Raw genomic sequence first — 16,013 nt, forward strand, 5'->3', positions numbered from 1 at the left:
TTTTGTCTTTTGGCCAATTTTTTTAATTGAGTTGTCTTTTTGTTGATTTTTTTAAGTACTTTTTAAGATAGATTATTTTTAATCACTTCTTTTATAGTCTTAAAAATTCTCTGTTCAATTTTTACGGATCTAAAAGTGTAGTGACATTTACCTTTCCTCCAATCTCTTTTCCTTACCCACCATTATAAAAGTCAGATTAAATTTTAATGAGGATTTATTTTATTGTATAAGTTCTTACATTTTAAAAGTCAAATTTTAAACTGGAAGATAAGTTGAATTTATTTATTCTTAAAGGATAACTGGAGAACTCCATGTCAGTTTTATTACTGACTTTACTGCTTTCAGAAACCCTTTCATTGTAGACGACTCAATCACAATCACTATTCAATCAAACAGTAGGCTGGTATGTTCTGATTCTACCTGTGATTTGATGTATAAGCTTGAAAAGTGCGTTCATTTTTTTAATTTCAGAGGTCTAATTATATGGTAAGGATTTTGCTACTTGGTACTTCAGAAGGACAGTGTAGAATTAGTGTATTAGTAGTAAATAGCACTGAAACACATATTACCTGAGACAACAAACATGTTAATCCTTTCTGATTGTTTACTAGAAGGATAGCTCTTATTGTATAACTTCCTTATAAAGTCCCCCAAAGCCAGTTTTGTGTGTGGTTTCTTTAAGTGCATGAGATTAATATTTCTTTTATGAGAAGAAAAATAATTTTTTCTAAAAGTATCAAAAAGTGTACCATTACCATTAAATTACATTTTGAAATTTGAAAAAATCCCTTTTATCCATCAGCTTAACACTATTTCATTTCTGCTCTTATATTTAATTCTTTGTCTTCCTTGCAAATTTGTATTTTACATAGTTACTTTCACATTTTCTTTTTTACTTAACATTGTTGGAAACATTTCTATGTATATAGTCTTCATAATTAATATTTAAATCTTATTAAATAATATAACCATTTTATAGAGAACTTAGAAAAATAATAAAATGAAAATGACTAATGTTTCACAGATGGAGAAGTTAGCATATATAATAAATATAACTTCATTTCGCTTTTCTTTTCTTTTTCTTATTAGAAAAGTAGTTCATGCTCATTGAAGAAAAATTGCACTGAAAAGTAAATCAGGAAAATAAAATAATTCATGATTTTTTTTCCACCCACCAATAACATTTTTGTCATATTTATATCTAGTTTTTATTGGTCTTTTTCTATATATACCTTGTGTTCAGACTGCAATGATATCCTGATTTTTTAATTTAATATTTTAGTCTCATCATTTCTACATATTATTAAAAGGAACTATTTTAATAGCTGTATAATGGTCATAATGTAAATCTACCATAAATCATGTACTTATTTCCCAATTATTGTTTCTATTTTTATATTATAAACAATACTCTTGAATATATTTACACACAAATCTTCATCATCATTTCAGATTATTTTCTACAAATAAATGCTCAGAAATAGAAGCCTTAGGCTAAATTGGATGGATGATTTTTAAGGTTCTTGCATAAGATTGCTAAATCACCTTCCAGAAAAATTATAACCTATTTTATATTCCTACTAACAATATATAAAAATGGCCATCTCATTGAATTTTAGCTCACAAGGGTGTTTTTTCATCTTTATGAATAGAATTTGAAAAAGTATTTTTGAGATATAATTGACATATAACATTATATTAGGTATATATACATTTTCCTATTTAAGAGGTTGAATATCCAGTGTGCTACTTTACATTGGATTTAGTTTGATAGTAATTATCCTAGTTTATCCAATACGCTCTCCAAAGTTGTATAGGAAACCTTCCTTTTGTGTCCTAGCAGAAGAAATATTAATTTTTTATCACTATAAATTCATTGAAGGTTTTTTAAAGATATTGGATGCATAATTGGGAATTAGAGAGTTGAATAATTTAGATGAGCAACACCAAAAAAGGATCCTTTGATTTGGAGTCCCTTGCTTGACTTTGTTGTAACCATGAGATTTTGTCCTTGGTACTATGTTCAGAACTAAGTAGAGAAGGGATGCAGAGAGGAAGTTCCCAGAAATCTAAGTTCATAGTTATCTTTAAAATGAACTAGTGGAGCACAACTCTTTTGTAAATTCAGAATTTCATACAAAATTGGCGAAATCCCCCAATGCAGATTTTTGTTGTTCATTAAATTTGTTTTCCAAAATGTGTTCTCTTTGTTCTCACAGACCTATTAAGTTCCTTGAGGGTAGGAATCAGATATTGTTCATTTTTGTATCCTGGGCATAATTCCGGGCATACAACAGGTGCTCAGTAAATGTGTGAATAATAGGCTCATTGAAGAGTGAAAAGATGGAACTTGAAGGTAGAAGGCCTGTGGGTTTTTTCCCATTAATTCACTTGAGCTTTAGAACCTTTGTAGATTATGTAACATCTTTCGAACCTCAGTTTCATCAACTCATGAGTGTACTGCTTGTTCCATTTACTTCAAAAAATTGAGATATAAATGAGATAAAGTATGTAAAAGTATCATGTTAAATTAAAAAGTTCTGTACAGTTGTGAAAGTCATCATCATATTTCTGGGAAGTACTTGGTAAAGAGTCCCATTGTTAAGAAATTACCTGGAAGAGTATAGCAGAGACGATTAGCTGATCACCAAAAATCCACTCTTTCCTCTTCTTCCTGGACCTACAGCTCAAATGTTTCTTGGCCTCCCTTACATTTAGGTATGGTCATATGACAAAGTTTTAACTATTGTGTGCCACTTCCAAGACTGGCGCATAAAAACCTCTCAGGAGGGCTCCTCCAAGCTTTCTTCTCCTTCTGTCTGACTGGAATGGAGACAACCTTCAGGGTTGTCTATCCTTTTTTTTTCTTTGGCCATGAGCTGCGTGGCTTGTGGGATCTTAGTTCCCCGACCAGGGATTGAACCCGGGCCCCCTGAAGTGAAAGCACAGAGTCCTAGCCACTGGACCACCTGGGAATTACCAGGACTGTCTATCCTTTACCCTTTACCACCTTTATTTAACCCTTTAAAGGTAATAAAGACTCCTTGTATACCTCGTATGCCTGCATGGAAGAGGGCTACCTGCTAACTTCTTTACCTGTCCAGATTTGCTGCATGAAAAATAAACTTCCGTTGTGTTCAAATCAGTATATGTTTTGGCGTCTACTTGTTATAGCAGTTAGACTAGCCCTAACTATTACAAGGAGCATGCTAACACACAATCTACTTTTTCATAATCCTCTGAAAGCCTTACAAACAAGGGGTAACAGTGTGAAGATATAAATATACAACCTGTGGTCCACATACATACAGTCTGTGACCCAAGATAAAATTGAGGAGAGAATTATATTTTGTCATTAGAGAATTTTTTGGCTGAGAACAGTTAAATAATGAAGTTTATAACTTAATAAAATTTAATTAGATAACATATATTTTTCACTTTTTCATTATTTGAGGCCCAGATTCCAAAAGAGTATCAAAGAGGAGAAATCTCTTGGTAATACCTCACTTTAATTGGTATTTAGTATTTAAACTTTTTCTTTAACATTAAATATGATGCTCAAATATATATAATAAAAAATTTTCTTAACGACAGTAACCATGCTGAGATTTTTTAAACCATTATTCCTTTCTATTTATTTATTTTTCTCTGTTTACTAGATAATTGTGACCCATTTCATTATAAAAGCTTTTTGTTGGGAAGGGACTACTGGTATGTAGATGCACTCCAGAAATTGTAGGGCAAGAAATTTTCTTCAAAATATGCATGTCTATGAAACTCCATGTTACCTTCCTAAGGAATGTTGAGGAAATTAAAATATACACTTATCTTTTTATCTGGCAGCTTTTACCCAAAGTTACCCAAAATAACTGATAATCCTGTATTCTATCATACTATAGTTGAGGTGGTTTGAGGTGGTTCAATAATGTACCTACTAGCAAATACAATATTAATCAGTCAGTCCTCTAACAGTCAAAGTTTAGCACTTTTTACCTTCTAGAATATTTCGATATGGGAATAAATAAAATACCACCAAACATAATGAAAATAGCTATCACAAAACCTGCAAACTTTACTGCCTAGAGAAGGAGCTACCCCCTTTCTTCTTAGGCAATAAATTTAATTTTACCTGTCATGTTTAGTAATCTTATTCCCCTTGGGAAGCTTGAGTTCTTCTATGAGTTACAATTAATTCAAATTAGGAAACAAGCTATGGACAGCAAAATAGAAATAGAGAAAGGTAAGAAGTAAACCTTACTGGAGAACTTTAAGAGATAACAGGAAAGGACAGGGCAACTGTAAGGAAAGAAGAAAAAACGTATTAACAGGAGCCTAAGGGAATTAAGTGAGTTGACAGGTTGAGTCCTATTTTCTTGGTTACCTTTTAGGAGTATTGAACTATTATACCACATACAATAATTGATATAAAAAATTACCCTGAAACAACATAAGACCGAATTATGTTCAGAATGCTTTCGGGTAGAATGTGAAGTACATTTCAGAGTTTCTTCAGAACTTATTAAAGTTTGGGTGGTTCCCAATTATCTGAAAGTGTTATCTGAGTCAGAATGGCTTATTTCCTAACCAAATGCCAAATACTAATCTTAAAAAATTAGTTCTTTTTGGTTCCATGAAGAAAGTACGCGATTGTTGATTTCTGACTACCTAGTTATTCACCTTCAGATGCATTTCCTTCAAATTGTTAACTTTTGAGTGGTTTGGGTTCCTATCTAGTTATGACAGGAAGAGGCCACATGTTTTGAAGTCAAATTCCTTTAAGGAAGTAAAAATTTAGTGTGATTACTAACATTTGAGTTTTTGCACTTTATTTTTAAGACAAAATTTAATCCAATTGGTATCTTTTCATGTAGATGAGTTTTAATTATCTACACTTAGTTTTTTTCCAGAAAGGTATATCTCTATGCTTTGGAACCTATCACTTGCTTTTCTAGAACAATTATATTTCAGTATAAAAGAAACTATCTTTTACTTGGCTGATCATTTGTTTATAGGTACTTTGCAGTGGGATGATAACTAATTGAAACTGCTGAGATTTTATTTCTTCGGTTTTTAAATGGAATAAGGAGTTATAGTTGTACTGAAAGAGAAGTATGTTTTATTAAAGTAACTTTGCAGGGTTATCCTTCATAGCACATTAAAGACACTCCCAAACAATCTGCCACAGTGCCTTATACATGGTAGATGTTTAGAAATACTTGTTGAATGATGAATGAGTGAGCATTGAATTTAAGCTAGTTATCATCATCACAGGGACCTACAGGCGAAGTCTTAGATGTCATTTTTTTAAAAGATTCTTAACTGGAAATGTTAACCATTGTATACTAATTGTATTTATTTGTGTCTGGGATGCAGGTGGCGATAAAAATAATAGATAAGTCTCAGCTGGATGCAGTGAACCTTGAGAAAATCTACCGAGAAGTACAAATAATGAAAATGTTAGACCACCCTCACATAATCAAACTTTATCAGGTATGACTTAGCTTTACACCTCTCCATGCTTTTCACATTCAATACTCTATTTTACATCATCATTTTTCTCTTTTATGTTAGTTTTTTCAGTCTATAAAAAGATAACTATATGCTTTTATTCATCTGAATACATCCATTTTTCTATATTTAAATTAAAAATTAAGAAATAAAAAACTACTGGCAGCTTAATTTTAAGTTGTCTCTCAGACTGTGAGTTATTTGATTACAAAGTTTGTAGTTGTGCATTTATGATAACATGCTGAAACCTGCTGGGTTTTGGTGGTGGTACCATTAATGAGAATATGGCAGTTTTGCTTACTTAAAAAATATATTGTTTATGTTTTATGAAATATAAAAGGCTAAAATAGTATATTACTTAGTGGCATACTTTATAATACCTAGAGCCAAATGTTTATTTTTGGGGGGTTCTTTTATCAGATAAAGTAAATAAGTTATTTTTTTTTAAATTAACTTCAGGGGCTTCCCTGGTGGCACAGTGGTTGGGAGTCTGCCTGCTAGTGCAGGGGACACGGGTTTGAGCCCTGGTCTGGGAGGATCCCACATGCCGCGGAGCAACTGGGCCCGTGAGCCACAACTACTGAGCCTGCGCGTCTGGAGCCTGTGCTCCGCAACAAGAGAGGCCACGACAGTGAGAGGCCCGCGCACCACAATGAAGAGTGGCCCCCACTTGCCACAACTAGAGATAGCCCTGGCATGGAAATGAAGACCCAACACAGCAAAAATAAATAAATAAGTTAATAAACTCCTACCCCCAACATCTTCTTTAAAAAAAAAAACTTAACTTCATTAAGATACAGTTTTTGTAAAATAAGCTGCACCTCTTTCAAGTGTAAAGCCATGGGGGTTTTTTTGGTGTTTTTTAAAATTTATTTATTTTATTTTTGGCTGCGTTGGGTCTTCACTGCTGCGCGTGAGCTTTCTCTAGCTGTGGTGAGCAGGGACAACTCTTCATTGCGGTGCGCAGGCTTCTCATTGCGGTGGCTTCTCTTGTTGCGGAGCATGGGCTCTAGGTGCACAGGCTTCAGTAGTTGTAGCACACGGGCTCAGTAGTTGTGGCTTGCGGGCTCTAGAGCTCAGGCTCAGTAGTTGTGGCGCACAGGCTTAGTTGCTCCACGGCATGTGGGATCTTCCCGGACCAGGGCTCGAACCCGTGTCCCCCGCATTGGCAGGTGGATTCTTAACAACTGCACCACCAGGGAAGCCCAAGCCATGTTTTTGTAAAAGGAGAATTTTTCTCAGATTTTTGAAGAGTAATTTATGTTTAAGAGTGATACTGTAATACAAAACCCCTTTTTATATTTCTATTCATTAATATTTAGAATTTTTTATTGGAAAACTGTTTTTAAGCTAAAATGTTACAGTATGCTAGTCTATGACTTTGATCTCCAAAGTATGATGTGTGTACCTAGTGGTGTGCTGGGCTCAGCCTGTACTTGCTTGTGAGAGCTGATTGTTAAATTTTCAGAAGTTTTGTGAGCCAGTTAACACCATGTTAGTGTCAATAGCTCAAAATCAGTGATGGTAGGAGTATTTTTACACCACAGAAATTGGTTTACAAGTCAGGCTCTTTTTTTTTTCCCTCAAAGAGCTAGTGCGAGCATACTACTCTGTGCACTCAAATTGGTTAGCACAAGTGTCCCTTGGGGTATAATAAGAAAATATTAGAACTTGTAATTCTGTTTATCTTTTATATTTATCTTCTTGTGTGCCTCGTATAATGTATATAATATATTTATAAAATGGCACAAGTATGTAATTTGTGTCTCTGTGTGTATATATTCATAAATATATATACATATATGTGTATATATACATTTACCTGCATACATACATACAGGTATATATTTGGCTAAATGATCTTATCAATAGAGATTTATAATGTAAACCATGTGGAGACCATTGGAGAGCATTACTGTTAGTTGACAATGAGAGACTATGGTGTGCCACTCAAAACAATTCCTAAAACTGCAGAGGGCCTCTTAGAGCAAAGTTATGTCAGAGTGTTTCTCCCCTTAGGCTTCTTTTTTTTTTTCCTAAAGAGGATACTATAAGAAACTAATCACATCCTTAGAAGTCTGATGACCCATGACTCAAACTGAGGTTAAAACTACCATGATTCTTCAACTATACTTCAATTAAAAAACAAAACAAACAAAAAGACCTGTATGCAGAAAATTATAAGACACTGATGAAAGAAATTAAAGATGATACAAATAGATGGAGAGATGTACCATGTTCTTGGATTGGAAGAATCAACATTGTGAAAATGACTCTACTACCCAAAGCAATCTACAGATTCAATGCAATCCCTATCAAACTACCAATGGCATTTTTCACAGAACTAGAACAAAAAATTTCACAATTTGTATGGAAACACAAAAGACCCCGAATAGCCAAAACAATCTTGAGAACGAAAAATGGAGCTGGAGGAATCAGGCTCCCTGACTTCAGACTATACTACAAAGCTACAGTAATCAAGACAGTATGGTACTGGCACAAAAACAGAAAGATAGATCAATGGAACAGGATAGAAAGCCCAGAGATAAACCCACGGACATATGGTCACCTTATCTTTGATAAAGGAGGCAGGAATGTACAGTGGAGAAAGGACAGTCTCTTCAATAAGTGGTGCTGGGAAAACTGGACAGGGACATGTAAAAGTATGAGATTAGATCACTCCCTAACACCATACACAAAAATAAGCTCAAAATGGATTAAAGACCTAAATGTAAGGCCAGACACTATCAAACTGCTAGAGGAAAACATAGGCAGAACACTCTATGACATAAATCACAGCAAGATCCTTTTTGACCCACCTCCTAGAGAAATGGAAATAAAGACAAAAATAAACACATGGGACCTAATGAAACTTAAAAGCTTTTGCACAGCAAAGGAAACCATAAACAAGACCAAAAGACAACCCTCAGAATGGGAGAAAATATTTGCAAATGAAGCAACTGACAAAGGATTAATCTCCAAAATTTATAAGCAGCTCATGCAGCTCAATAGCAAAAAAACAAACAACCCAATCCAAAAATGGGCAGAAGACCTAAATAGACATTTCTCCACAGAAGATATACAGACAGCCAACAAACACATGAAAGGATGCTCAACATCTTTACTCATTAGAGAAATGCAAATCAAAACTACAATGAGATATCATCTCACACCAGTCAGAATGGCCATCATCAAAAAATCTAGAAACAATAAATGCTGGAGAGGGTGTGGAAAAAAGGGAACACTCTTGCACTGCTGGTGGGAATGTGAATTGGTACAGCCACTATGGAGAACGGTATGGACGTTCCTTAAAAAACTACAAATAGAACTACCATATGACCCAGCAATCCCACTACTGGGCATATACCCTGAGAAAACGATAATTCAAAAAGAGACATGTACCAAAATGTTCATAGCAGCCCTATTTACAATAGCCCGGAGATGGAAACAACCTAAGTGTCCATCATCGGATGAATGGGTAAAGAAGATGTGGCACATATATACAATGGAATATTACTCAGCCATAAAAAGAAATGAAATTGAGCTATTTGTAATGAGGTGGATGGACCTAGAGTCTGTCATACAGAGTGAAGTAAGTCAGAAAGAGAAAGACAAATACTGTATGCTGACACATATATATGGAATTTAAGAAAAAAAAATTTCAAGAACATAGGGGTAAGACAGGAATAAAGACACAGACCTACTAGAGCATGGACTTGAGGATATGGGGAGGGGGAAGGGTAAGCTGTGACAAAGTGAAAGAGCGGCATGGACATATATACACTACCAAACGTAAGGTAGATAGCTAGTGGGAAGCAGCCGCATAGCACAGGGAGATCAGCTCGGTTCTTTGTGACCGCCTGGAGGGGTGGGATAGGGAGGGTGGGAGGGAGACGCAAAAGGGAGGGGATATGGGAACATATGTATATGTATAACTGATTAAATTTGCAAAATAAAAAAAAAATTAAAAAAAAAAAACCCAAAAAACTACCATGATTCACATGATAATTCTGTTTTTATATGAACTCCAATAATCAGTTAAAGTAACTTACTGTTGGACTTGTTTAGATCCAAGTTGTAGGTAGCTCTTAGTTTTCGGACCTGTTTTAGGAATAGTCCTAAACCTAAATGTTAGAGCAAAATTAGTTTTTAGCTTTTCAGTAGATAGCAGTTAAATATTACATTGTTAGCATGTGCCAGTATGTATATTCCTTTCTGAATTTAGAAAAACTAATTTAAATAAAAGTGTATAGCAGTGGAGCTATGAAGAAGCTTTTGAACAATGTTTTAAAATAACAGTACTTTGTAAAAATATGAAAGTATAGTAGGAGGACTACCACATTGTGCCAGATTAGCTAGGTTACAGGCCAGATTAACTGAGCTCTATTTTATAAGCTCTACCATATAACACAGCTAGAAAAGTCAGTGAGGCGATAAAAAGTTGATCTTCAAAATTCCCGTTACCTATATTAGTATTTTTCAAACTTGAATGTGCATTATGGTCACCTGAAGATTTTGTTAAAATGAGAATTCTTTGTCAGTAGGTCTGGCATGGGATCTGAGATTTTGCATTTCTAACAGAAGCCTGGGCAGTGCCGCTGCTCCTGTTGCTGGTCTGTGGACCACATTTGGAAGATGAAGGGTCTAGATTTTTCACAAAAATATTAGCATAAGGATATTGTCAGTCTTGTAAACTTCACCAGCTTCTGAATTATTCATAACTTGATACTTTAATTAGTAGTTTTAATTTAGGTAACTCCATAGAATGTTGCTATCTTTTCCTGTGAGACTAATGTGGAATTATTTATCAATAGGTAATGGAGACCAAAAGCATGTTGTACCTTGTGACAGAATATGCCAAAAATGGAGAAATTTTTGGTAAGCACATTTCTTTCCATTTTTTTTTAAATTTGAAAATGTCAGTAAGCTTTATGAATAGAGTATCTTCTATTAATTCTCCTGCTTGTTTAAAAGTTGCTAACATGAATTAGAAATTTTTAAGCATTAGAATATAGTAAAATATCCAGTAAGCTAAAAATATGGAGTGTAATTTAGTCTCTTGTATTTATGATATTAAAGCTATTGCTTAATTCTCTCATCTGTGTTAAAGAGATTGGAGAATCAAAGATAGGGGGAAACTTTCAGTCATATTGCAAAGGAGATTTTCTTTCATTTATCTTCCTTTCTACCTTTCTTTCCAGGGTAAAGATAGTCAGATATTTATTGAGCTTGTACTATGTCTCAGACATTGTACTAGGTGTAGGGGATACAGTGGTGACCTAAATAACACAGTCCCTGCTATTGTGGATCTTATAGTTTAGTAAGCTGTTAACTTTAGCTATAAGACCTCTGGGAAGTCACTAAACCTCTCTGGGACTCAGTTCCTTTGTCACTAATAAAAAAGTATTTGATTAATTGGTTTCTATGATCCATTCTAACCCTTAAAAAATTATAACTGGGCCTCCCTGGTGGCGCAAGTGGTTAAGAGTCCGCCTGCCGATGCAGGGGATACGGGCTCGTGCCCCGGTCTGAGAGGATCCCATATGCCGCGGAGCGGCTGGGCCCGTGAGCCATGGCCGCTGAGCCTGCGCGTCCGGAGCCTGCGCGTCCGGAGCCTGTGCTCCGCAACGGGGGAGGCCACAACAGTGAGAGGCCCGCATACCACACACACAAAAAAATTATAACTATTTTATTGGTTCTAGCTTTCATCTATTTTATTTTTACTTTATGGAGCAAGAACACTGTAGTAGTCTAAATATTTTTGTTTTTTAACCTAAATTTAGTCTGAAATTGTTTTTTAAACAGCTTTATTGAAGAATTCACATACAGTAAATTGCACACATATAATGTGTACAATTTAGTAAGTTTTCACACACAGATGTGCGAAACAGACCACCACCACAGAAGTTTCTTTGTGACCCTTTGTAATCTTTCTTGCTCCACCTTACCACCAAGCAAGCACTGATTTGTTTTCTGTCACTATAGATTAGTTTATGTCTTCTACAGTTTTATTATATAAAGGTGCTTATATAGTCTGTACCCTTTCTTTGTCTGGCTTCTTTTTCTCAGTATAATTATTTTATGATTCATCCATTTTGTTGCACGTAAAAACATATCATTTCATTTTATTGTAAGTAGTATCCAGTTTTGTAAATATACCCCAAGTTGCTTATCCATTCATGTATGGATAGACATTTAGGTTGGTTTCAGTTTTAGGCTGTTATACATGAATTGCTATGAACATTCATGTACAAGTCTTTAACTTACAGTCTACCTTCAAGTAATATTCACCACTTCACATAGAGTGTAAGAACCTGGCAATAATATACTTCTGTTTAACCCTTCCTCGCCGTTATTTCTTTGCCATGCATTTTATTTATACCTATTTTATAAAACACAAAATACAGTGTCATTAATTTTGTTTAAAAAGTCAATTATGGGGCCTCCCTGGTGGCGCAGTGGTTGAGAGTCCGCCTGCCGATGCAGGGGATACGGGTTCGTGCCCCGGTCTGGGAGGATCCCATGTGCCGCGGAGCGGCTGGGCCCGTGAGCCATGGCCGCTGGGCCTGCGCGTCCGGAGCCTGTGCTCCGCAGCGGGAGAGGCCACAACAGTGAGAGGCCCGCATACCGCAAAAAGAAAAAAAAAAAAAAAAAGTCAATTATGTTTTAAAGAGATTTCAGTATTTTTAAAAATCTTATACATTTACTAGTGGAGTTACCATTGCCACATCTCTGTATGTAGATGCATGTTTTCATCTTCATTCCTTTATGTGGATACATATTTTTATCTGGCATCATTTTTCTTCTGCCCGAAAGACTTTATTTAGCATTTCTTGCAGTGCAGGTCTGTTGGCGATGAAATCTTTCAGCTCTTGTATGTCTAAAATAATCCTTATTTTGTCTATTTTTAAATGATATTCGTACTGGGTATGTAATTCTAGGTTGACTTTTTTCCTTTCAGTGCTTTAAAGATATTGCTCCACTGTCTTCTCATTTGCATTATTACTGAAAAGAAACCTGCTGTCATCTTTTTCCTTTATTCTTCTGTATATAATGTGCCTTTTTTTCCTCTGGCTGCTTTCAGGGTTTTCTGTTTACCACTGGTTTTAACAATTTGATTATGATGTGCCTTTGTGTGGTTTTCTTCATGATGCTTATGGTTGGTGTTCATTGAGCTCCTTGAATCTGTGAATGTTAAGTTTCCATCAAATTCAGAAAATTTTCAGGCATTATTTTTCTGGCCTCTTCATCAAAAACTCCAATTGCACATATATTAGGCTGTTTGAAATCCTCCCACTGCTCACTGATTCCAATTTTGAAAATTCTTCTTTCTGTCTGTATTTCATTTTGGATAGTTGCTATTTCTATGTCTTCAAGTTATTTAAACTCTTTAGCTATTTGTTTCAACTAGAAGCTTCTTAACTGAAGTTTTAATAGAATGGTGTGGGCTTTGAAGCCAAAAAGATCTGGTTTGCAATGCTGGCTACACCATATTAATTGTCTTTCAAGAAATCTTTATTGAAAGCTGACTCTATGTCCCACACTGTTCTGTGTGGGAAGAGTACCACAATGAAGAAAACAGATGAAAATTCCTTTTCTCAGGAACCTTGCCTTTCAGTGTGGGGAGAGAGACAACATGCAAAATAAGTAAACTGTATAGTATACTAGATGGTGGTACATGCTATAGAAATAAAGCAAGGAAGGGGGCATGTGGAGTGGGAGAGTTGATTGCAGTATGAGATGGAGTGGTCAGGGAAGGCCTCACTGACATTTGAACAGAGACTAGAAAGCACAGCCATATAGATATGGGAAAGAGAGGGTGGCCCAAGGAGAGGGAAGAGTAAATGCAAAGCCCCTGAGGGCAGCGGTGTGCTTGGTGTGTTCAAGGAATAGCAGGGAGTCCAGTGTAGGTGGAGAGAAGCAAGCAAGAGGGAAGAGCAAGAGCTAGCAAGGAGGAATAGTAGGAAGGTCAGACGAGGTCAGAAAAGTAAATGGGAGGCAGGGGTGGGGCATATTTGGGGGCTTTGTAGACCATGTAAGGACTTTGGCTCTTACCTTGAATAAAATTAGGGAACCATTAGAGACGTGTTTGAGCAAAGAAGTGATTGTATCTAAGCTAACATTTTAAAAGCATCACTGGCTGCTGTGTTGAGAATAGATTGTAGTGAGCAAGGATGGAAACAGGGAGACCAGGCAGGAGACCAGTAATCCCAAGTGAGAGATGATTATGGCTCAGGCCGGGGTAGCAGTAGTGTACATGGTGCCAAATGGTCACTCACGGTATGTTTTGAATGAGTAGAATCAGTAGGATTTCTTGACAGATGGAGACCACCCAAGTAGAGAATATGATTAGGAAAGAGACCAATGTCTGATCCCCGAGGCACTCAAACATTAAAACCTCAGGAAAATAGAAAGAACTAGCAAAGAAGACAGAGAAGAAAACCTAGAGAATGCAGTGTCTTGGAAACCAAATGAAGAAAGTGTTCTCAGGAGGATAGAGCGAACATCTATGTCAGATGCTGCTGATAGTCAAGAAACATAAAGAATGACAATTGACCATTGTATCTGGCTCTTGGTAAGAGCAGTTTTGGTGGAGTGAGTGAGCCAAGGCTACACTGAAGAGCAGATGAGAGAGGAAAATGGAGAGAGCCAAACAGAAACCTCTTAAAAGGATTTCCACTTCAAAAAGGGAGAAAAAAAAATGGGAAGGTAGTTGAGGTCAAGGGAAGGATTTTTAAGTCTTTATTCACTGGAATATTTTTTAAAGCTTTGGGCTGTAGTTTTATGAGTAAACTAGATAGAAATGGCTATGATGTGTTAGATGTCATTTCTATGAAAATGGAATATTCTAAGTTGTTACTTCTTGCTAAGACCATTGATGATAAAGGTTTGGATCGCATTGTTTTATATAAATTGAAGCATAATTTGGGGATTTTTCATGTAAAATAGCTAGAGTAAATATGAAAGATAAGACAGAGTGAACTGTAGATTCAAGTAGTTACAGGCAAAGCCAGCAAGTTTCTAAGGTGGAGCCCATGAAGACAGTAAAATAGAAGTGGGAAGATGCAGTCCATGGAACATTAATCAAGTAATGAAAAATATGTATAACGTTTTAAGTGAATTCTGAGCCAAAATGTTTTCAGTCTGTTTTAGATGACACAGAACCACAGAAACAATATTCAACTATGTATTAAGAACTATATATTAAGATTTAATGTTTATGTTTATAATGTTGGAATTACTTTTTACAAATAGACCTTTAGTGCCTCCTCTGTGCGGGAGGGCATTGTGTTCCTTTTTTTTTTTCTTAGTTTTGTATTTAGGTGGCCAGCAAGTCATACTCTGTGTTCTTGAAACATAACTTGAAATTAAATCCTTCTGTTTCCACAGTCATCACCCTTATCTAGGCTTTCATCCCCACATGTCTCAATTATGAAGACCTCATGTTTTACCACGCCATATTTCTTTTCCAGTCAAGTACATTTCTGATATATTTCCTGTTTAATCTTCCCCAACTATTATTTTTATTATATTACTACTATGTTCATTAACCTTTACTTACCTTCCTATTATTTATTGGATAAAATTCAGAATCTTCAATCTGCAAATAGGATAACTCCACTAAGTAAATAAATGGATGTGCCCAACTATTCCTTACATAGGTCTACAGATTATCCTTAGGTAAGGACAACCAAATTGTCTCAGTTAATAATCAGTCTCCCTCCATCCCTTCCTTCCTTCCTTCCTTTCTTCCTTCCTTCCTCCCTCCCTCCCTTCTTCCCTCCCTCCATTTGTTTCTTTTTTTCTTTCCATTTTTCTTTGTATCTTTCTATCTTACAAGTTTTTATTTTTACAAAAGTTAAACATGCACTAAGGTAAGAAGTCAAATAATTCTGCAAGATTTGTTACCAAAAAACACCTGTTTCCCATCCTCTTCCCCACCCCCATTTCCCTTTCTCAGAGGCAACCACTTGTACTTCTTTCATCTGATTAATTTAGATTTACCTCCATTTTCCTAAGTAATATGCTTATATTGCAGCTTCTGGCTTTTTCTGTTTAAGGCACAATCTTTTGATAGCTTTTGAATTATTTCCCTACTGTTATAAGTAAGAAGCATATGTTAGAGAGGTGTGTAGGAGCAGTTGTGGAAGACCTTGAGTGTTTGGATAAAGGGTTAGGATTATTTGTCAGAGTGGGCATCTGTGAGCCAGAAGATGGTGAAGAGCCAAAAGGCGATGATATGTGTAAGGACTTTTGTAGGAAGATAAGTCCAGCAGGGGTGTGTAGTTTGAATTAGAGGAGAGGAAGGAGGCTATTTAGGGGACTGTTTTTGTTTTGTTTTGTTTTTTGTTTTTTTGGTTTTTTTGCGGTACGCGGGCCTCTCACTGTTGTAGCCTCTCCCACTGTGGAGCACAGTCTCCGGACGCACAGGCCCAGCAGCCATGGCTCATGGGCCCAGCCGCTGCACGGCATGTGGGATCTTCCCGGACCGGGGCACGAACCCG

At 36.0% G+C, this 16,013-nt stretch overlaps 1 protein-coding gene across 3 annotated transcripts in view; it reads left to right on the top strand.

Annotated features, from left to right (window-relative positions):
• The window catches only part of SIK2 (salt inducible kinase 2), a 140,333-nt gene that overhangs the window by 6,717 nt on the left and 117,603 nt on the right, over positions 1-16,013 (top strand). For all 3 annotated transcript variants that reach the window (XM_060105406.1, XM_060105408.1, XM_060105407.1), the window contains exons 2-3: positions 5,374-5,490; positions 10,323-10,386. In XM_060105406.1, the coding sequence (XP_059961389.1) occupies positions 5,374-5,490; positions 10,323-10,386 (181 nt within the window). The remainder of the gene's footprint in view (positions 1-5,373; positions 5,491-10,322; positions 10,387-16,013) is intronic.

The sequence above is a fragment of the Mesoplodon densirostris genome, chromosome 7 (assembly GCF_025265405.1).
Source record: "Mesoplodon densirostris isolate mMesDen1 chromosome 7, mMesDen1 primary haplotype, whole genome shotgun sequence".
In the NCBI taxonomy this organism is placed as follows: domain Eukaryota; kingdom Metazoa; phylum Chordata; class Mammalia; order Artiodactyla; family Ziphiidae; genus Mesoplodon; species Mesoplodon densirostris.